Consider the following 22,766-nt stretch of genomic DNA (forward strand, 5'->3'; position numbering starts at 1 on the left):
CTTTGCCTCTGCAGTGCAAGTGCACGCCCAGGGGGAGCCCGAAAACCCAGGTCCCCTGCTCTCACCTTCCATTACTTGACTTGGATGAAAAGAGCCCCTTGGAGGGACGATGATTTCTTGAAGGAGCAACAGCCAGCCTCGATGCGGGTCAGTGGAAGCCTGTGGTTGACATGCTGGTCCTTGAGGAGGGGTGCTGGGCATTGCATGTTCCAGTCCAGGGACCAGTCCCCTGCCCTATAACAGCTGGAGTGGTGCTGGTGGCAGCCTCAGGGGAACCCTCAAGCTGGGTGAGGGGTGTGAGGGGCAGGGTCCCCCCCCCCCCAGTGCAGGGGGCTGGGTGAGATGGGCCTAGCCATTTTTCAAAAAAAAATTTTTTTTTTAATGAGAGTTGCAATGTTTATTTCAGGTTTTCTCTTGGGGTTTTTGTTTTTGTTTTTTTTTCTTTTTTTGCCACACAGGCAGTATGTGGGAATTCCTAGGCCACAGATTGAACCTATACCACACAGCAGTGACAACGCAGGAGCCTCAACCCACTAGGCCATCAGAGAACTCCCTCAAAAGTTTTTTTTTTAATACACAAATGAGACTTTCCTTAGAGGAACTCTGCACAATGAATTTTCTCCTAGCTGATTACATTAAAAAAAAAAAAAAGTGCAGTTTGTTTCACAGCAAAATTTAGAAGTTACAAAGAATTAACATAAAGCCCTTGCTCCCAAATTTGCATGGCCTCTCCCACTAATAACCTCCCCACCAGAGGGGTACATTTATAACAATTAATGAACCTACTCAGATTTATCAATATCACCCCAAATCCAGGAGTTCCTGTCATGGTGCAGCAGAAATGAATCCAACTAGGAACCATAAGGTTGTGCGTTTGATCCCTGGCCTTGCTCAGTGGGTTAAGGATCCGGTGTTGCCGTGAGCTGTGGTGTAGGTTGCAGACGCGGCTCGGATCCCGCATTGCTGTGGCTTTGGCGTAGGCTGGCGGCTACAGCTCCTATTGGACCCCTAGCCTGGGAACCTCCATATGCCTCAGGTGTGGCCCTGAAAAGACAAAAGACCAAAAACAAACAAAAAAAAAACCACCCCAAATCCAGAGTTCACATTAGGGCTCACTCCTGGTGGTGTTATATTGTATGGATTTGGACAAATGTATAACGAAGTGTAATCATCACTTTAGTATCACACAGGATAGTTTCCCTGCCCTAAAAATCATCAGTGCTCTGGTTATTCATCCCTCCCTCATCCCAACCTCTTGTATTTTTTATTAGCTTCAGTTTTGCCTTTTCCAGAACCTCATGTATTTGTAATCATGCAGTTTGTCGCCTTTTCAGATTGGCTTCCTTCATTTAGCAATGCTGTTAAAGTTGCTCCGTGTGTTTTCATGGCTTGACAGCTCATTTCTGTGTAGTGCTGGATGATATTCCATTGTCTAGGGGCACCACGGCTTATCCATTCATCTATGAAGGACATCTCGGTTACTTCCAAGATTTGGCTGTTATGAATAGAGCTGCCATAAATATCTGTGTGCAGGTTTTTGTGTGAATGTGTTTTGAACTCCTTTGGATAAATGCTGGGGAGCACAACTGCTAAATGGTATGGTAAGCGTGTATTTAGTTTTATAGGAAATTACTGGGAGTTCCCGTCGTGGCGCAGTGGTTAACGAATCCGACTAGGAGCCATGAGGTTGCGGGTTCGGTCCCTGCCCTTGCTCAGTGGGTTAACGATCCGGCGTTGCCGTGAGCTGTGGTGTAGTTTGCAGACGCGGCTCGGATCCCGCATTGCTGTGGCTCTGGCGTAGGCTGGCGGCTACAGCTCCGATTGGACCCCTAGCCTGGGAACATCCATATGCCGCAGAAGCGGCCCAAAGAAATAGCAAAAAAGACAAAAAAAAAAAAAAGGAAAGAAATTACCAAATTTCCTTCCAAAGTGGCTGCCCAATTTTGTGTTTCCACCAGCAGTGAATGATAATTCCTGCTGCTCCACAGCTCTTTCAACTTTTTTTTTTTTTTTTTTTGTCTTTTCTAGGGCTGCTCCCACGGCACATGGAGGTTCCCAGGCTAGGGGCCCAATCGGAGCCATAGCCGCCGGCCTACACCAGAACCACAGCAATGCGGGATCCGAGCCGCGTCTGTGACCCACACCACAGCTCACGGAAATGCCACATCCCCAACCCACTGAGCAAGGCCAGGGATCGAACCTGCAACCCCATGGCTCCTAGCCAGATTTGTCAATCACCGCACTGCGACAGGAACTCCAGCTCTTTCAACTTTTAAATGCCTTTAAAGTGCAGAATTTAGTCCAGCATACCACCTGTTGCTTGCATTAAGACTTGCTCTTTGTTCATTGCTCTACCTTTGGCCAGAGAGCCATCTGTGGCGATTTAAAACATGGTTCTAATGTTTTTTACATTCCTCCCATTAAGAAGTAGGGCCTGTGCTCTTCAACTTGGACCTGGCCTCTGTGACTGCCATTGGTTAATGGAATATGACAGAAGTGACATCTCCAGTCCTGGGTCAGGCCTCATGGAACTGACAGCATCCACTTCCTTGCTCTTGGGCCCCAGCCACCATGCTGTAAGGAAGTCCAAGAGTCAGGGCAGAGACTATGTGATGAGCCAGCAAACTCTCCCCAGAAGTTAGCTAGCACACCTCCAGATCCTTCCAACCTCCGGACTCAAATTGCCTCCAGCCTTTGTGTCACCATGTCTTGGGACATAGATGAGCTGTTTCCCCCGAGCCTTTTTTCTCTTTTGTCTGATCAAACCCATGCCACAGCAGTGACAATACCAAATCCTTAACCCACTGCACCACCAGGGAACTCCTCCACTGTGGCTTTTTGAATTCCAGACTCAGAGAATTTGGGAGGGTGATAAATGGTCACTACTTCTGTTACTACACTTGGGGTTGCGGGTGGGGGGGGCATGTTACAGCACTAAGGACCTACGAGTCTGCATTTGATTTTTCCTCTTTCTGAGGTCACTGTGATCTGGGCCAAGGGGCAGAAAGAAGCTGCTCTGGCCATTTTCCCCGTGTCCTCTCTTTTCCCATATCTATTGAGGATCAGTACATAGGCTGGGCTGAGCAGAATCACCTGTGGGAATGAGTGGGTGAGCAGGATCCATGGGCTGTGCAGTCAGAGCAGATAAAAGCCGGGGACTCCAGAAGCCTGCATAGTGAGTGGTCACAAGGACCCTTGGGAGGGGGCAGGGTTTCTAAAGGAAAGCTGAAGGCTGGTTTCCATTAAAGTGGTGGCTGGAGGGCTGGGATGGGCATCACTCAGAATCATAGCTGGCAATTGAAGATCAGATGCTAGGGGCACCTTCACTGGATCACTCACAAACATACATACACATTCACACAAAACCCACCACTACATATAGTGCGAGCAAAGGGGTTTTATTATAGATATGCTGGAATTTATACATTCAACTAGAACTGACCCTTGACCACTGTGGGGGTTAGGGATGCCCACCCTCTGCACATTGAAAATCCATGTGTAAATAGACCCATGCCGTGCAAACCCATGTTGTTCTAGAGTCAGCTGTACCATGTACTGCAAAATAGCCACTTTTAGCTTTTATATCTGATTCCAGCGATACTGCTCTTTGCTGAGAACACCTGGGGAGCTCCTATACATATGTGTGTGTGTGTGTGTGTATATATATATATATATATATATATACATATATATCTTTTTTTTTAAGGGCCACACCTGTAGCATACAGAAGTTCCCAGGCTAGGGGTCAATTTGGAGCTGTAGCTGCCGTCCTACACCAGTCACAGCAACGAGGGATCCAAGCCACGTCTTTGACCTACACCACAGCTCACTGGATCTTTAACCCACTGAGAGGGACCAGGGATGGAACCCGAGTCCTCATGGATACTAGTGGGATTCATTACCACTGAGCCACTATGGGAACTCCCTGGGGCACTCCTATTTTGGAATTTCCTGAGTCATCCAAAAAAGGTGTAACTCCATGGTCATATCTTGGTCAAATCGCCTTGTCATTCCTGAGACTGTCTCCAATCACTTCTGGCTGAAGAAATCCTGTCCACCTTCACCGGACAGCAAGTTCAACCCAAATTATGCTACAGGCTTCTAGTGATGCTGCTGAATCCAAGCCTTGTTCCCAGATGCCAAGAAGGGAACACCCACTTGGATCTGCTTCAACAAACAATAGGATGGGTTGACAACAACTCAGGAGCCCAGAGATGGAGAGCTCATGGTTTGGTGCAGTGTGGGGTGTGCTCTCAGAGACTCTGCCTTGCTCTGTGAGGGCGTCACAGCCATGTGGGTGGACATGGTGGATGCCAATCCCTGGTGGGGTGAGATTTCCTCCATAATTTAGGCCACACAAGCCCATCCCTGGAGCACAATAGGGTTGATTCTACTATAAACATTTAACAGCTACACAAGAGACATGGACTAGGCTTAGTGTCAGCACATGGATGCTAGGGACATGGGCCTTAGGCACAAAGTGCCATGTGGTGGCCACAGTTGTTCTGCTGTGCTTCACAACCCTCCTTGGACAGGTCGCCCCCTAGACCAAGGCTTCCAATGTGTGGAGGCCATTCTTATAAGGGCAGGGCAGCCTGGAACCTTCTGTCTGTTCCAGCTGCCGGCACATTCATGCTCTAGAGCCCTTTTGCCACTTTCTGTCCTGTAAGGGTGTCTTCAAGACATCAGAGGTGGACTCAGCTATGGATGGGTGCAGATGTGCTAGCATTCCTAGGGTGCCACAGGCTCTGTATGGTCCCCGCTCCACATGGAGGGGGTCATTGCCGTGTTCACATTATCAGTGTGTAGTGGTCTGAATAGAGGTGTCTACAAAGGGCGCACTGGTCCTTCTCTTGGAGACCCTGGGCTCTCCTGTGCCAGTGGCCCTGCGTCCTTGGTTCTTGCTCCCAGGTAGCTCCCACCTCACCCTGCCCTGAACAATACGTTTGTTAAAAGTCTGTGCCTCCAAACACCTCGTGTAGCTGGGCTCCAGGAACAACGGTTCTCCCAGAGAGGTTTATAGAGGAAATTCCCACAAGGACACCTTTTTGGGTTCTGCTTGTTACCCTGTCAACAAGCCAATAGCCTTGGACTTCCCACCAATCTCTCAGCAGTGCCCAGTGGACTAAAGCCCAGTGAGGCCGCCCAGTCTACTGCAGGCCTGTGTGTCTGTGTCTGTGTAGTTCATGGGTCCGTTGAGTGTGTCTGTATTTTGGAATGCGTGTAGTTGTATGTCTCTCTGGGCATCCATTTATATTTCTGTGTGTTTCTGCATCTCTGAATGGTGTGTGACATGTAGTGGTATGTATATGCGTATGTTTGTGTCAGTGTATAATTTACCTGTCTTTGTGTGTTCATTTGTATTTCCTTGTGTGTTTTCGTGTCTATGTCTGTCCATGTATGCATCTGTATACGGGTGTGTCTGTGTGTAGTTTATGTGTCTATGTGTGTGTCTGTATGTTGTAAGAGCCAGTGGTTTCCACAGTGTAACCTTGGCCACAGCCCTAGGCTGGAGGGAGAACAAGGCAATGAGAAAGTCAAGGGAAAGCAGGTCAGGTTTCCCAGCGTTAGCAAAGAGCTCTTAAAACGCAGAAGTGAACAAAGTAGGCAAACTATTCGCCCAGTTTCTTATTAAGGGAAAAACCTGTTCCAAGTGTTTGGCTTTCTTCTAGCGAGTGGAGCTTAACAAAGGCTCAGCGAGCGCAGGCTGTGCCCAGCATCTGCGGAGAACTCTGGCCTCTGACCTGGAGCCTCTTGTGTCCCTTTTGGAGGGTCTTCTGCTCCTGAGGTGAGGCCACACCCCCCGCCCCCTGACTAAGTCCAGCGGGCCTTGGGGGCGGGGCGGGCGTGCTTGCGGGACGTCTGTGGGCGTGGCCAGCGGGCTGGAGGACCGCGGCCGGTTGGCACCGCCTGACACCCTTAGGGGACAGCCTCCCTCATCATTCAGAGCTCTCACCTTGGACCAGTAACTCACTCTTGGAAGAGGATCAAGTCTTAAGGTTAGTTGAGAGAGAGGAGGTGAGGAGCTCTCCTGTTCTAGGGAGCAGGCAGGGTTTTAATAAGCCTGTGCTGAGTTGTTGCTTTAAGAAGCAAGGGAAGTTCCTCTAAGAGAAAAGGTGCGAAGTCTAAGACTGCACAGCGGGTGTGCAAGCTCTCCACTGGGTTTAATGGCTTGCTGGGAGGCAGGTTACCAAGACATAGGGCGCCTGCAGCCCGGGTGGGCCTTGGGGCTAAGGAGGAGGGGAATTTGGAAGCTTTCGGACAGCAAATGTTCTGCCTGAACTGCCGGCTGGCATCTGCTCCCACCTCCCTCTTAACCCTCGTGAGCGCTGGTCAGGCGTTCCTGTGGAATGGAATGCGCCAGGGTGAAAACCTTAAATCCCTCCCAGCTGCTTCTCTGCACTCTGGCCACACACAGTGGAATAAATGCATTTAATGTTGCTTGCTCTTTCCAAGGACGTGGAAAGACTGGTGTGTCTGGGGGTGTCGTGCTGGGTTTGCATACCCGGGCCTGGGCCAGGAGCTCCGAGCAGGTACCGGGGCTCCCACTGCACAGGCCTAGTTGCTAATGAAGCTCCCCGGGTGACTGAGTGCTGATTTAGAGGATGTGGCAACTTTGTAAAGGGTCCTGATTCCCAGGAAGAGCCAATAGGAGCAGTGAGCCGCAAGGGAAGCTGTCTCCTAAACAAGGCAGCCCACTATAACCTAAATCATCTAGGAAATGCTGTCCCTGAGGTTTGTTTGGCAGGGGTGGACATGGGGTCTGCTGTCCCCATGGGGCAAGGTCTGCCAGGGCTTGGAGGATGGGTGAGCTTGAGTGCAATCGGGCACACCAACCCTCACATAATTGCTAATAAGGATTAAATCTCAATGGAAAAAAACAGAGGTGAAAGCTCTAGGTAAATTGAAAAGGTTTGCGCAAAAAGTGTTTCCTACTCCAAGTGCAGCTTACAAACACTTGAGTACAGTTGTTCAAAGCAGGTGTAAAACAGGGGTGATTTAAGAACGTAAATTCTTAAAATTTTATTACACTTGTGAAAGGCAAATGCTGCTACTGTTTTCTGAGAAGCCACAAGTCCCTTGGGGTTGGCTGAGGTCTCAGGGCTCAGGGAGGGAGGGGCTGACCTTGGCTGCTGCTGAGTACCCTGGGAAAGATTTTAAGCCTGAATCCATATGGTCAGGCACATTTTGGAAAGATCTCTGTGGTTAGGTGTTGTGAAGCAGCCAGGGGGTTCTAGAAAGCCACCGCTGAGTCCTGCCAGCTGAGAGGTGGCTGTGCAGCCAGGGCAGGGGGCACTTCCTAGGTGAGGGGTCTGCAGGGTCAGAGGGAGTCGTCAGTGGTGCTGCAGGGTCCTGAGTGGAGGGCCAGGCCTCGAGTCTTCTGCAGGGGTGCTTGGACACTGTGGAGACATCGGGGTGGACAGAAGGCTGCTGGACACAGTGGTCTGGGCTGTAGAGGGCAACTGGGGAGTCACCTGTCCAGGTGAGAGTCCCGTTTGCTGGGTGGATTTTATGGAGTTTTGATTCTGCATTTTGTCATTGTTTCCAATTGTGCTGCCCCTTGCCTGCTCCTCAGGGAGCAGCTCACCTGGGCCACTTGCCCCCACTGCTGGGCACCCACGACCCCCGAGTATGCAGTTGTGTACCCAGAAAGCTTTGGGTCTGAATAGTATATTAGGAGGAGAGGAACTTTTGATGACTTTTGGTTTGTTTTCTTAGGAACTTAGACATTGTCCACAGGAGGAGGGCGTTGTCTTTGGAATGATTTCTTTTTAATAATAAAGTTGTCACAGCAGCCAGCATGCTTTTTTTCTTTCTTCTCTTTTCATTGTTGTATTATGTCACGTGATTGAATAACTTGGAGAAAAATGTTCTTAAAATTTATGAAGAAACTATTTTCCACATGTCGTATATTCCTGCCGCTGATTTATGTGTTACTGAACTCATTCTGCTCACCACAAGACAGGCCGAAAAATCAGAGATGAGGTTCTGGGCCAAGGAATAAGGACTATTCAGAAAGCCAGGAGCCAGAGCAGACAGCGGAGTAGTGTCCTAGAGAACCATTTTACTGGGGTCTGGGTGCTAGTTTCTTTTATAGAACAAAGAAAGGGGAAGGCGAGGAGGTAGAGTAAAAAGGCTGTAAGTTGTTGCAAATATGTCCTGATTATGGCCAGACTCCTGGAGAGGATGTCTTAATTTCTTTCCTGCAGCCATTCACAGGTAGGATGGCTTGGGATGTTTCCTGTGAGTTAAAGGAAGCTATTTTAGTTTAACATCCAGGCAGGGGGGTAGGGTTCCTGGACACCAGACTGAGGCTTTGGGTCCAAGGGGATTCATTCAGGGGCTGGGGTGCTGAGAGGTGCGTGCCCAGAGGTCAGGCTGTGGGCTAGGCTTCTGTAGTCACACATGTGAGAGGTGATGACCAGGTGTGAGCAGGAGGATTTGGGATGTATTTGAAAGAATGGGATGAGGAATGTTGACTTAAAAAAAAATGCACAACTTGAAAGTTGAGAGTTAAGTTTTATTGGTGGCAAAATTAGGACTTAAAGCCCGGGAGACACCGTCTCAGGTAGCCCTGAGAAACTGCTCTGAGGAGGCGAGGGGGAAGCTAGGATACATAGGAATTTTGGCAACCAAGGGCAGGTAGTAGGAACAAAAGGTTTACTGCTGATAATTGGGAAAAACAGATATTCCAAGTTAAGGAATTCTGTGACTTTATGGGAAGATACAAAGGTTGGGTTCACTGAAGTCATTCCCATATCCCTGTGTTCACAGCCTGAGTTTTCCTCAGGGCTCACTGTTAGGAGTGGCTGCAATCTGATGGCTGTGAGATGGCAGGTGTTCTTTGTTTCTTTCCTGAGTTCTCTCACAGCTCACTGGCTTATCCTTGGAGGTGGCTGCATTCGCAGATGTCTGACATCCTTTGTTTTGGTGGTGGTAGTTCCGGCAGCTCTGAAATACTGCTCCAAAGAGGCAGAGGGAAATAATAAATATCAATGTTATGTGATAAAGGTGAAGGGGGAGATGCATGCAGCCATGCACACATTTTACAGAAGTTTGCTGCTGGTCTCATGAAGGTTACCATTAGTCATGAGGAGCAGACATCACCATGAAGGATTTTAGCATTTTTCTAGATATGAGGAGATGCAAGAATTGGGCACATGAGATCTCCTCCTAAAAATATCTAACTGTCTGAAGACCTCTTCTAGTTTTCTCAGAGCACAGAGTGCCTCACTCCTGATCTCCACCCTGAGCTCTGCTCAGGGTGTGCTTCCGGTCAGTAGCTGCAGTGGCTCATGAGTTAATCCATGTAAGGGCTGATGGCAAGTGCCAAACACCAGTTCACAGGAAGATAGGGGAGAGGGCTCCCTGGGTGACCAGAGCCAAGAAACTGGCTAGGAAGTGGGATGAACAAGAGCAGTTTCATTCAGCAGTGCTGAGCAGGTGTTCAGAGGGGACTGCCATGGGAGTCTGTGCTCAGGGCAGGTTGGATTTGGAGGTGGACGTCTTCAGAGAGTGGCCAGTGTTTAAGGTCCCAAGACTGAGATCCAGGGAGGGAGGGCCTAGATAGAGGCTGTGTAGAGGGGAGGGAGTCAGCAGAAGAGAATGAGAAGAAGAACCAGAGGCCCAGTGAACCTGGGATCAAAAGAGAGGATGCTGCAGGCAAGGCTGCTGATAATCCCAGACAGGGACAGAGCTGGGAGGTGACCCATGACCTTGGCCAGATGGTTTTCCATCAAATTCATGGATGCTAGCTTGAGTAAAGAGGGTGCAATAAAGGAGAAATGAATATAGTCTTGAGAGGTTGTGGGAGAGGACAGGAGAGGAACTGGGCAGCGGCTGAAGGACCCTGGGAAGACAGATTCAATTTTTTGTTTTTAGGTAGATTTTATTTTGTAGATTTATGCGCAGTTGTAAGAAATAATAAAGATCCCCTGTGCCTTTTGTGCAGTTTCCTCCATAGTAAACCTCATGCAAATCTATATTACAGCATCACTGCCAGGATATTCAAGAACATTCCTATCTCCACAAGGACCCTTCCTGTTGCCTTTTTTAGCCACGCGTACATTCCTTCTGCCCCCACCCCTTAACCCGGAGGGAAGCTGCAAATCTCTTCTCCATTCTATAATTTTTTCGCTTCAAGAATGCTTCAGGGATTTCCTGTCGTGGCGCAGTGGAAATGAATCCGGCTAGGAATCATGAGGTTGCGGGCTTGATCCCTGGCCTCGCTCAGTGGGCTAAAGATCTGGCATTGCCGTGAGCTGTGGTGTGGTTTGCAGACGCGGTTCAGATCTGATGTTGTTGTGGCTGTGGCGTAGGCCATATATTGGCTGTTGTAGCTCTGATCGGACCCCTAGCCTGGGAACCTCCATATGCCACAGGTGTAGCCCTAAAAAGCAAAAAAAATAAAATAAAAAATAAAAAAAAGAATGCTTCACACAGAGAATCGTATGGTGTATATAACCTGTTGTGATTAGCTTTTTTTTTTCACTCTGTTAAAGTACATTCATGCAAGTTGTTGCACATATCAATAGTTTGTGCCTTTTATTGCGGAGTAGGATTCCATGGTACAGATGTAACACTATTTGTTTAACCACTCACATGTCTTTTTTTCCATTTTCTTTTTTTCAGCTTTATTAAGGTATAATTGACAAATAGAAATTGTATATTTAAGGCATGCAATTGATGTTTTGATAACTTTCATTTCTTTTTTTTCCCCAGCAGATGACATTTATTGTTACTGTGTTTTCTCTTTATTTTATTTATTGAAGAGTATTTGACTGACAATATTATATTAGTTTCAGGTGTACAACATAGTAATTTGATATTTTTATAGATTATACTCAATATAAAGTGATTCTAAAATGTTGGCTATATTTCTTGTGCTGTAAATTATATCCTTGTAGCTTAGTTATTTTGTAACTTGTAGTTCGTACCTTTTACTCCCCTTCCCTTATCTTGCCCCTCATCCCATCCCATTCCTCACTGGTAACCACTAGTTTGTTCTACAAATCTGTGAATCTGTTTTTGTTTTGTTATATTCATTTGTTTTATTTTTTTTTATATTCTACATATAAGTAAAAAATAAGACTATTGTCTTTCTCTGACTTATTTTATGAAGCATAACATTCTACAGGTCATCGTCCATGTTGTTGCAAATGGCAATATTTCATTTTTCATGGCTGAGCAATATTCCATTATATATGTTACATACACACACATATATAAAGCATATCATATATTATCATATATTATGATATGATAGTATGATATATATTTTATATATATATATATATATATAATTTTCTCTATCCGTTCATATGTTGATGGACAGTTAGGTTGCTTCTGTATTTTGGCTATTGTAAATAGTGCTGCATGGAATGTAGATTAGTATTTTCATTTTTTTTCAGATATATACCCAGAGGTGAAATTGCTGGATCATATGCTAGTTTTGTTTTTAATTTTTTTGACAAACCACCATACAGTTTTTCACAGTGACTCCACTTTTACATTCTGACCAAGCATGTTCAAGTGTTCAATGTTCAGTTTTCTCCCACTTGTTGTGTGTTGTCTTTTTGACAGTAGCCATTCTGACAGGTGTGAAAAGATCTCTTGTGATTTTGATTTGCGTTTCACTGATGATTAGTGATGTTGAGCATCTTTTCATGTGCCTATCCCAATCTGTGTGTCTTCTTTGGAAAACAAGTCTGTTCATGTCCTCTGTCCATTTTAAAAATTATTTATTTATTAATTTTTTTAGGGCTGCATGTGTGGCATATGGAAGTTCCTAGGCTATGGATTGAATTGGAGCTGCAGCTTCTAGCCTATGCCACAGCATGCCAGGTCCGAGCCATGTCTGTGACCTATACTGCAGCTCATGGTAACACCACATCCTTAACCTACTGAGCAGGGCCAGGGATGGAACCCGCATCCTCATGGATACTAGTCTGGTTTGTTACCACTGAGCCATAATAGGAACTCCATCTGCCCATTTTTTAATTAGTTTTTTTTTATGTCGATCTCTATATGTTCTTTTTATATTTTGAATATTAACCCTTTATCAGATATATCATTTGCAAATATCTTCTTCCATTCAGTAGGTTTACTTTTAGTTTTGTTGATAGATTCCTTCACCATGCAAAAGCTTTTTAGTTTGATGTAGCCCCATTTGTTTATTTTTGCTTTTGTTTCCTTTGCTTGAGGAGACAGACCCAAAAAATATAGCTAAGGGCAATGTCAAAAAGTGTCGGTCCTATGTTTTCTTTTAGAAATTTTATGATTTCAGGTCTTTTATTTAGGTCTTTAAACCATTTTGAGTTTATTTTTGTATAGGTGTGAGAAAATGTTTTATTTCATTCTTCTAAATGTAGTTGTCTAAGTTTCTGCTATTTTGGAATGGAATATCCTATAAATATCTATTAAGTCCAACTGGCCTAATGTGTCATTTAAGATGTCTGTTTCCTTATTGATTTTCTGTCTGCATGATTTGTCTTTGATGTAGGTGGAGTGTTAAAGTCTCCTACTGTTATTATAATATTGTATTATTGTAAATTTCTCCTGTTACATCTGTTAATATTTTCTTATGTATTTAGGTGCTCCTGTATTAGGTGCATATATGATAAGGAATGTTATATTTTATTCTTAGGTTGATCCCTTTATCATTATATAATACCCTTCTTTATCTTTTGTTATGGACTTATTTTAAAGTCTACTTTGTCTGATATAAGCATTGCTACCCTAGCTTTCTTTATATTTCCATTTGCAGGTACTACCTTTTTCCATCATCTCACATCTCTGTGTGTGTCTTTGGCTCTGAAGTGAATTTCTTGTGGGAAGCACATAGATGGGTCTTTTTAAAAAGTTTAATCAACCACCCTATGTCTTTTGATTGGAGCATTTAGTCCATGGGAATTTAAAATGAATAATCGATGGCTCTGTACTTATTGTGTACTTACTGCCATTTTGTTACTCGTTTTCTGGTTGTTTTTATAGTTCTTCCCTGTTCTTTTTTTCCTCTTTTAGTTTCTTCCCTTGTGGTTTTATGATTTTTATGATTTAGTTGTATGCTTGTATTCTTTTCTCTCTAGTTTTTGTGTATCTGTTACAGGTTTTTGATTTGTGGTTACTGTAGGGTTCATATATGCAGACCTATAACTATATCTACTTGTTTTAAACTGATAACCATTTAAGTTCAAATACATTCTAGAAGATCTACATTCTTTGTTTGATGTTTTGTGTTCTTGATGTCATGTTTTACATTTTCATGTCTATCCCTCAACTGTTTTTTTGTAGTTACAGTTGATTTTTATAATATTTGTGGTTTAATCTTTATACTAGCTTAATTAAATGGTTGATCCACAGCCTTTACTATGTATTTACTTATACCAGCGGGATTTTTCCTTTCTCGTAAATTCTTACTTCTTATAGCCTTTTCTATTCCACTTGGAAAAGGCCCTTTAACACTTCTTTTAGGGTCACTTTAGTGTTGATGAACTCATTTTGTTTTTGCTTATCTTAGAAGCTCTTTGTTTCTGGGAACCCTATAATGTGAATGTTCATATACTTGATGTTGTCCTAGAGGTTCCTTAAACTATCCTCATTTTTATTTTTTGAATTTTTTAAATTTATTTTTTTCTCTTTTTTTGGCCACACCCATGGCAAATGGAAGTTCCTGGGCCAGGGATCTATCCTTATTAAAAAATATTTTTCTTTTTCCTGTTTTAATTGAGTGAGTTCCACTATTCTGTCTTCCAGAGTGCTTATGTGTTCTTTTGTATCATATAGTCTGCTGTTAATTCCTTCTAGTGTGTTTTCATTTCAGTTATTGTATTCTTCAGCTTGACTGGTACTTTTTAAATATATTTTTCTAATTCTTTGTTGAAGTTCTCATAGTGTCCATCTGTTCTATTCCCAAGTTATCGTTTTACTTACTATTGCTTTGAATGCTTTATAATGTAAATTAATTATCTGTTTCATTAGGGTTTCTTTTTTTTCATGTTCTTTTGTTTGACTTAATTCTTTATTTTCTCATCCTGTTTAACTTTCTCTGTCCCTCTGAAATTTGGAGAAACCATCACCTGCCCCAGTCTTGAAAGGGTGTCCCTCTGTGGAAGAGTCCCTATGCAGCCTCTGTGTTCCCAGTGGCTTTGGTAGGAGAGCTGGATCTGATATGGCTACAGGCCACCTCTTCCCTGGGGTGTGCTGATAGCCACTGCCTTGGTTGGGATTAGGGATGGAGTCAGAAAAGCTGGAGCTAGAACCAGGTGGCATTTGGGGCTACTCCTAGTTTCAGTGGCAGTTGTCACCCTTTTGAGGGTTGGGCAAGGGCCCAAGAGGCTGGAGTAGAGCCCTCAGGGAGTTGTGCTTCTCCTTGGTGTGATGACATTCTCTGTCTTGTTTGGGGGCATGAACAGGGCCTGGAGCTACACTTCTGAGCTGATTCTGCCTTTTTCCACCATGTGCCCCTTAAGTACAGGCAGAGTCGAGGCCAGAGGGCTGGGGAAGCTCTTCTGAATTGTCTTGACTCCTTCCCTGGTATATGCATGCATGCAGGCTGGTAGTGGTGCTCTTGCCCTGGCTAGAAGTAGGGTCAGTACCTGCACTGGCTCTGCTCCTTTCAAGTATGTGCCCTTTTATGGCAATGGCAGCCTCTGCCTTAAGGGGAACAGTGCTGGAGTAGGAGGGACTATAGCAAGTTCTGGTGTGGGCTGGGGTCATGCTGCAGAAGTGCTGGCATTTAAGTCTGCTGTCTCTATCAGCAAGTACATACATGCTTTTTTTTTTGTTTGTTTTTTTTAGGGCCATACCCATGGCATATGGAGGTTCCCAGGCTAGGGGTCGAATCATAGCTGTAGCTGCTGGCCTATACCAGAGCCATAGCAACGTGGGATATGAGCCACATCTGTGACCTACACCACATAGCTCACAGCAACGCCAGATCCTTAACCCACTGAGCAAGGCCAGGGCTTGAACCCCCAACCTCATGGTTCCTAGTCAGATTCGTTTCCCCTGTGCCATGATGGGAACTCCAAGTACATACATTCTTTACGAGCAGAGTCATAATTTCCCCACAGCCCTCTGATAAGCCCCACTGGTTTTAAAATCATCTAAGTGGGCCCATCTTCCTAGTGTCAGACCCCAGGACTGTGTTACCTAATTACATGGCTTGAAATCATCACTACCTAGGGAATATCCCTTAGCCTCTGCGATCCCCTGTCTCTCTGGGTCCCCTGCTAGGCATGTGGGTCCTGACTAGATCACTTCTCCTTCCTTCCTACCAGACTGTGTGCTTCTTTCTTTAGATCCTTGGTTGTTGATGAGCTGTTCTGTTAGTCTTCAGGTTCTTCTCGGCGAGAGATTCTCTATATGTAGTTGTAGTTTTGATGTATTCATGAGGAGAGGTGAGCTCATGGTCTTCCAACTCCACCATCTTGATCCTGCCTCCTAACCATGCAGACATTGACAGCTGTTGGCAGACATCTGGGTTGTTTCCAGTTTGGGCCTATTATGGATAGAGCTGCTATGAACATTTATATACGGGCGTTTGTGTGAAAATAAGTTTCATTTCTCTTAGATAACTGTCTGGGGGTGCAGTTTCAGGGGGTTATGATAGTTCTTCTCTAAGAAATGGTCAACTTGCTTTTGAGACTGTTTATATCATGTTGCATTCCCTCCAGCAGTGTGTGAGGGGTCCATTCTCTGCCTGGTCACCTACATTTGCTGTTGTCTCTATTTTTAAATTCTAGACATTCTCATAGATGTACAGTGATATGTCACTGTAATTTTAATTTCCATTTTCCTAATGGCTGTGTGAAGACGGACATCTTCTCATGTGCTTATTTGTTATCTGTATATGGTCTTCAGTGAAGTGACTCCTCATGCCTCTGCCTGTTTTCTAATGAGTTGTTTCCTTACTGTTGAGGTTGAGGGTTCTTTGTGTGTTAGGGATATTAGTCCATTTTTGTATATGTGATTGGCAAATATTTTATACCAGAATATAGTTTGTCTTTTCATCCTCCTAACAAGTTTTCACACAGCAAAATTTTTAAATTTTCGTGAATTTCTTTTATTTTTTTCTTTTTAGGACTGCACCCACAGCATATGGAAGTTCACAGGCTAGGGGTCAAATTGGAGCTGTAGTTGCTGCTACACCATAGCTACAGTAACGCCAGATCTGAGCCATATCTATGAACTACATCACAGCTCACAGCAATGCCAGATCCTTAACCCACTGAGCAAGGCCAGTGATCAAACCCTAGTCCTCGTGGATATTAGTTAGTTTCATTACTGCTAAGCCATGATGCGAACTTCCAATTTTGGTGAATTTCAATTGTCAGTTTTTGTTTGTTTTATGGATCATGTTTTTGGTGTTAAGTTTAAGGCTCTTTGCCAAGCCCCAGATCCTGATGATTTTTTCCTATTTCTAAAACTTTTATAGTTTTACATTTAAGTCTTTGATCCATTTTGGATTAACTTTCGTGCAACACATAAGGCAAAGCTAAAGTTCTCTCCTTCCCTCCCTCCCTTCCTTCCTTCCTCCCTTACTCCCTCATTCCTTTCCTTCCTTCCTCCTGTATTTCTTCCTTTCTTTCACCTGTGGATATCCATTTGCTCTAGCACTGTTTGTTGAGTAGGCTGTCTTTCTTGCATGGAATTGCTTTTGTATGTTTGTCAGAATCCTTCTGGGCCTATTTCTTGGTGTTTGTTCTGTTGCATTGATCCTTATGTGTATATCTCTGTCCATACCACATCCTTTTGATTATTGTAGCTATAACATTATATAATATGTTAATCATGTATATAACATAATGTATATTATGTTAACAATATAATTAATCTTCTTTTTTCCATTGTGTTACTTATTCTCAATCATTTGCTTTTCTGTATAAATTTTAGAATAATCTTGTTTATATCTACAAAAAATCTTGCTGGAATTTTGATAGACATTGAATTAAACTTGTATTTCAATTTTGGGAACATTGACATCTTGACTGTGTTGAATCATCCAATCCATAAACTTGCCATATCTCTCCATGTGTTTATTTATTTGTTTGTTTGTTTGTTTGTTTATTGTCTTTTTAGGGCCACATCCGCAGCATATGGAGATTACCAGACTAGGGGGTCCATTTGGAGCTGTAGCCACCACCCTACGCCACTGCCACAGCAACGCCAGATCTGAGCTGTGTATGCAACCTACACCACAGCTCATGGCAACCTTAACCCACTGAGTGAGGCCAGGGATCAAATCCTCAACCTCATTGTTCCTAGTCAGATTCATTTCTGCTGTGCCACAATGGGATCTCTCTTTTTTTTCCTCCATGTATTTAGATCTTTAATTTTTTCATCAGCATTGTGTAGTTTCCAGCTTATTAGCCAGTAAATGTTTTATTAGGTGTATACCTAAATCTTTAATTTTTTTAGCAATTGTAAATGGTATTATTATTATTATTATTATTTCTTTTTTAGGGCTGCAGTTCCGGTATATGGAAGTTCCCGGGCCAGGGGTCCAATCAGAACTGCAGCTGCTGGCCTATACCACAGCCACAGCAATTCCAGATCTGAGTGGTGTTTGTGAATTACACTGCAGATCATGGAGACGCCAGACCCTTAACCCACCGAACGAGGCCAGGGATCAAACCCACATCCTCATGGATATTAGTCAGGTTTGTTTCTATTGAGCCACAATGGGAATTCCCAATGGTGTTATGTTTTTAATTTTGGTATCAACATGTTCTTTGATACTATGTAGAAATATTAGATTTTGAAATGACCTTGCTGAACTCACTTATTAGTTCTATGAGTTTTTTGTAGGTTCCTTAGGATTTTTTTTTTTTAATGTAGAAAACCATACCATCTGCAAATTGAGACAGGTTTATCTCTTCCTTTCTCTTCTGTATGCTTTTATTTCCTTTTCTCGCTCTGTTCACCTGGCTAGAACTTCCATGTTGAATGGGAATGGTGAGATTAGAGTCCTTGCCTGATCTTCTCAGGAAAGCTTTCGATTTTCTTACCATTAAGTATGATGTTAACTACAGGTTTTTCTTATGGGTGTCCTTTTGATTTCTCTGGGGTCTGTGGTGATATTCCACATTTCATTCCTTGTGTTGGTAATTTGTATTTACTTTTTGCTCTGTCAGTTGTACTAGAGGTTTTTCAATAACCAGTTCTTCGTTTTATTGATTTTCTCTGCTGTTTTTCTATTTTGTTGACTTTTGCTTTCATACCTATTACTTTCTTATTTTTGTCTGCTTTGGGTTTGTTTTGCTCTTTTTTTCCTAAGTTATTGAGATGAGAGCTTAGTTAATATGAGCATTTAGTGCTGTAAATTTCCCTCACATCACTCCTTTAGCTGTGTTCCACAAATTTTGATATGTTATATTTTAATTTTAATTCAGTTCTTTATAATTTTGATTTACCTCGAGACTTCATTTTTCACTCCTGGATTATTTACAAATTTGTTTTGTTTTGTTTCTTTTTAGGCCGCACCCGCCACATATGGAGTTTCCCAGCCTAGGGATCTAATCAGAGCCACAGCTGCCAGCCTACACCACAGACAGAGCAATGCCAGATCTGAGCCTCATCTGCAACCTACACCACAGCTCATAGCAATGCCATGTCCTTCACCCACTGAACAAGGCCAGGGATCAAACCCGCAACCTCATGATTCCTAGTCAGATTCGTTAACCATTGCGCCACAATAGGAACTCCCCCTTGTCTCTTTATAACACACTGTATGATTTCAGTTCTTTTGAATCTGTTGAAGTTTGTTTTATGGTTCAAGGTGTGTATGGCCTTAATGTATGTTCTATGGGCATTTAAAAAATGTTCTGCTGTTGTTGGCCAGATTATCCAGTAGATTGGTTTACAGTTGTTCAATTCTATATTCTTGCCAGTTTTCTGTCTTGTTCTATCATTTGCTGAGAGAGAGGTGAAGTACATGTCTGCTTCTCCTTTCATTTCTGTCAGTTTTCCATCACATATTTTGTAGCTCTGTTTGGTGCATACACGTTTAAGATTTCTTTGTTCTCTTGGTAAACTGACCTGTTTGTCATTATACAGCATCTCTGTCCCCAGTAATTTTCTTTGATCTGAAGTCTACTGTATCTTTTATCAGTTTAGCTACTCATGTTTTCTTTGGATTAATGCTTGAATAATATATCTTTATTCATCTTTTTTCTTTTATCTTAGTTATTTTTGAAGTGAATTTCTTATAGACTGCACATACTTGAGTTGTGTTTTTTAATATATTCTGCTAAACTTCATTAATTGTTGTATTCAGACCACTTATATTTAGTGTAATTTTGATGTGTCGGGGCTTTGGGTTACTTGACTATATTTTATAATCTTTTCTTGATCTATAGTATTTTTGAATATATTTTTATAGCTTTTCAAAGTGGTCGCTCTAGGTATTAAATTATATATACATTTCTTCTCACAGTTCTCTTGTAATCATTTTATCAGAGTAAAATCTAGAATGCTTACCTCCCTCTCCATCCTTTTACCTCCCCAATTTGTGATAAATTGTCTTAAATATTTCTTCTACATATATTGATAATCACATCAGAAAGTGTTGTAATTTTTGCTTCAAAAAATCAAACAATTTGGAAAATTCCAGAGTGGAAAGAAAATGTATTTACTCATATTTTTTCTGTTTCCATTGTTCTTTTTACTTTCATGATGCTCCAGAATTTCTTCTCTTATCTTTCCTGTTTTGTTTAGAGAATTTTCTTTAGCCATTCTCTTAGGATAGGTCTGCTGGCAACAAATTCTCTTAGTTTTTTTTTCCTCCATCTAAAAATGTCTTGAGGGAGTACCCATTGTGGCGCAGCAGGAATGAATCCGACTAGCATCCATGAAGATGCAGGTTCAATCCCTGGCCTTGCTCAGTGGATAGGGGATCTGGCATTGCCGTGAGCTGTGGTGTACGTTACAGATGTGGCTCAGATCCTGTGTTACTGTGGCCATGATGTAGGCTGGCAGTTGCAGTTCCGATTGGACCCCTAGGCTGGAAACTTTCATATGCTGTGGGTGCGGCCCTAAAAAGCAAAAAAAATTTAAAAAGTCTTGATTTCCCTTATATTCCTTGGGGATGTTTTCAGTAGATAGTGGATTTGGGGTTGACAGTTCTTTCCTTTGATTACTTGAAAAATATGATGCCACTTTTTCCAGCCTCCATGGTTTCTAGTATTTGATTTTTTTTCCCCTATAGGTATAATCATTGCTTTTCTCTTGCTTGGTTTCAAGCTTTTTTCTTTGTCTTCAGTTTTTCAAAAGTTTGAGTAATATATCTTAGTGTAGATTTCTTTGCATTTATCTTCATTGGTAGGTATGTGTGTTTTGTCAAATTTGGGGCATTTTTTAGCCATTATTCCTTCAAATACTTTCTCAGTTACATACTATTTCTCTTCTCCTTCTGGGATTATTATTATTATTATTATTATTGTTTTTTTTTTTTTTTTTTTTTTTTTTTGCTTTTTAGGGCCACCCATGTGGCATATGATGGTTCCCAGGCTAGGGGTTGAATAGGAGCTGTAGCTGCTGGCCTATGCCACAGCTACAGCAACACGGGATCCGAGTCTCATCTGCGACCTATACCGCAGCTCATGGCAATGCTGATCCTTTAACCCATTGATCAAGGCTAAGGACTGTACCTGCATCCTTATGGATACTAGTTGGGTTATGAATCCGCTGAGCCACAACAGTAACTCCTCCTTCTGGGATTCCAATTACATGAATGGAATAGCCCCACAAGTCTCTTAAGGGTTTGTTAATTTTTTCCTCTGTTGTTCATATTAGGTATTTCTACTGTTCTATCACCCAGTTCATGGATTCTTTTCTGTTCCCATCATTTTGCTGTTGAGTCCATCTATTGAATTTTATTTTTTCTGTTGTATTTTTCAGTTCCATTTGGCTATTCTTTGTTGAGGCTTTCTGTTTCTTTGCTGAGACTTTCTATTTTTTCATTTGTTCCTACTGTGTCTGTTACTGCTTTTGAAGCTTTTTCACTTTGGCTGCCTTAAAACTCTGTCAGCTCTTTCTGACATACCTATCATCTTGGTGTCTTCTCATCTGTTTTCTTTCAAGTTGAGATTTTCTTGGTTATCACCGTGACAGGTCATTTTGATTGAAACTTGTACATTTGGAGTATTATGAGACTCTAATTCCTACTTAAACTTTCTGTTTAGCTGGTTTCTTCTGACCCCACTCCTGCAAAAGGGTCTAGTACTGTCTCATTGCTGTCAGGTGGGATTAGAAACCTAAGTTCCCCACTTAGCTTCAGTTGATATCAAGGTAGGGAAGGATTCCCCATTATTTCTAGGTGGGATTGTGGGGGTTCTGGATTCCTGCTGGGCCTCTGCTGGTCCTATCCTAACTGGAAGGGATGGAGGCACCTTATCACTGCTCCTCATGTGGCCTCCAGGGACACAGTTGGGAGGGAGCCCCCTTGTTAATGCTGAGAAGTAATGAAAGTTCTAACTTTCCTCCTGGCCTCCTGACACCTTAACAAGGAGGACAAGGGGTTTCCCTTTCTGCAAGGTGGGGGTGAAGTTCAGGTTCCCTACTTGTGGTCTCTACCAAATGAAGGGGGGAATGCTAGGGAGGAGGGAGACTTCCTAGAACTCAGCAGAGCTGAATGTCCCAGCTCCCTATCTGTCTTCTTTGATACTACATAAGTGGGGATCAGGGACTGGGCCGCTTATTACAGTCTGGTGAAGGTGGGGGTTTAGGCTTACCACTCGGCCTTTGCTGTCTGGGTAGATATGGATCAAGTGTTTGCCTGCAGTTGAGTAGTTATTGTTTAAAAATTTCCTATCCTACTAGGCTGCTGCATTCCTGTTCCTTTGGCTAGAGAGGGAAGGCTTTTCTTGGGACATTTTAGGTTTGTATCTGTTGGTGTTTCCAGGTTGCTGACTTCGTCAGCACCCTGCCTTGGATATATGAGACATGATAAAAACCCAGGGGCACAGTCTCACCCCTGTGTAATTCCTTGGGTCCCTAATTTGTCTTTCTTCTGTCCACCTTTCAGAGTCTTCTTACAGTTGTTTTATATAAAATGTCAAGTTAAGGAGTTCCCATTGTGGCTCAGTGGTAATGAACATGAGTAGTATCCATGAGGATTCAGATTCAATCCTGGGCTTTGCTCATTGGGTCAAGGATCTGGTGGTGCTGTGAGCTGTGATGTAGTTGCAGACACAGCTCAGATCCCACGTTTCTGTGGCTGTGGTGTAGGCTGGCAGCTGTAGCTCCAATTTGACCCCTAGCCTGGGAATTTCCATATGCTGTGGGTGTGGTCCTAAAAAGACAAAAAAAAAAAAAAAAAAAGTCAGGTTTATATAAAATAGGAGGAAGAGGGAAAAGCAATTCTACTGTATGTTCCTGGGAGCACAAGTCCTGAGATGTATCTTTTTAGTGTTCGGTGTGTTTGCATGCTGGCCTGAATGATTCAGGAGAGAAGGAGGAGAGTTTTTGGTGGTTTTTTTTTTTTTTGTCTTTTTGCCTTTTCTAGGGCTGCTCCCATGGCATATGGAGGTTCCCAGGCTAGGGGTCTAATTGGAGCTGTTGCCGCTGGCCTACACCAGAGCCACAGCAACGCGGGATCTGAGCTGCGTCTGCAACCTACACCACAGCTCACGGAAATGCCGGATCCTTAACCCACTGAGCAAGGCCAGGGATCGAACCCACAACCTCATGATTCCTAGTTGGATTCGTTAACCACTGTGTCATGACAGGAACTCCAGGAAGAAAGTTTTAACAAAGTAGTCTGA

The 22,766-nt window shown here is 43.2% G+C and overlaps 1 protein-coding gene across 11 annotated transcripts in view; it reads left to right on the forward strand.

Moving 5' to 3' along the window:
* Window positions 1-5,692: 5,692 nt before the first annotated feature.
* OCA2 (OCA2 melanosomal transmembrane protein) overlaps window positions 5,693-22,766 on the forward strand; it is a 193,714-nt gene continuing 176,640 nt past the window's right edge. For 6 of the 11 annotated variants that reach the window (XM_047772571.1, XM_047772575.1, XM_047772572.1 and 3 more), the window contains exon 1: window positions 6,424-6,533. In XM_047772571.1, the coding sequence (XP_047628527.1) occupies window positions 6,427-6,533 (107 nt within the window). In that variant the 5' untranslated portion in view covers window positions 6,424-6,426. Of the gene's footprint in view, window positions 5,789-5,830; window positions 6,000-6,423; window positions 6,534-7,189; window positions 7,484-22,766 lie in introns of those variants that run through there. The other 5 variants (XM_047772579.1, XM_047772573.1, XM_047772577.1 and 2 more) reach the window with 5 other exon arrangements.

The sequence above is a fragment of the Phacochoerus africanus genome, chromosome 3 (assembly GCF_016906955.1).
Source record: "Phacochoerus africanus isolate WHEZ1 chromosome 3, ROS_Pafr_v1, whole genome shotgun sequence".
NCBI classification, from domain to species: Eukaryota; Metazoa; Chordata; class Mammalia; order Artiodactyla; family Suidae; genus Phacochoerus; species Phacochoerus africanus.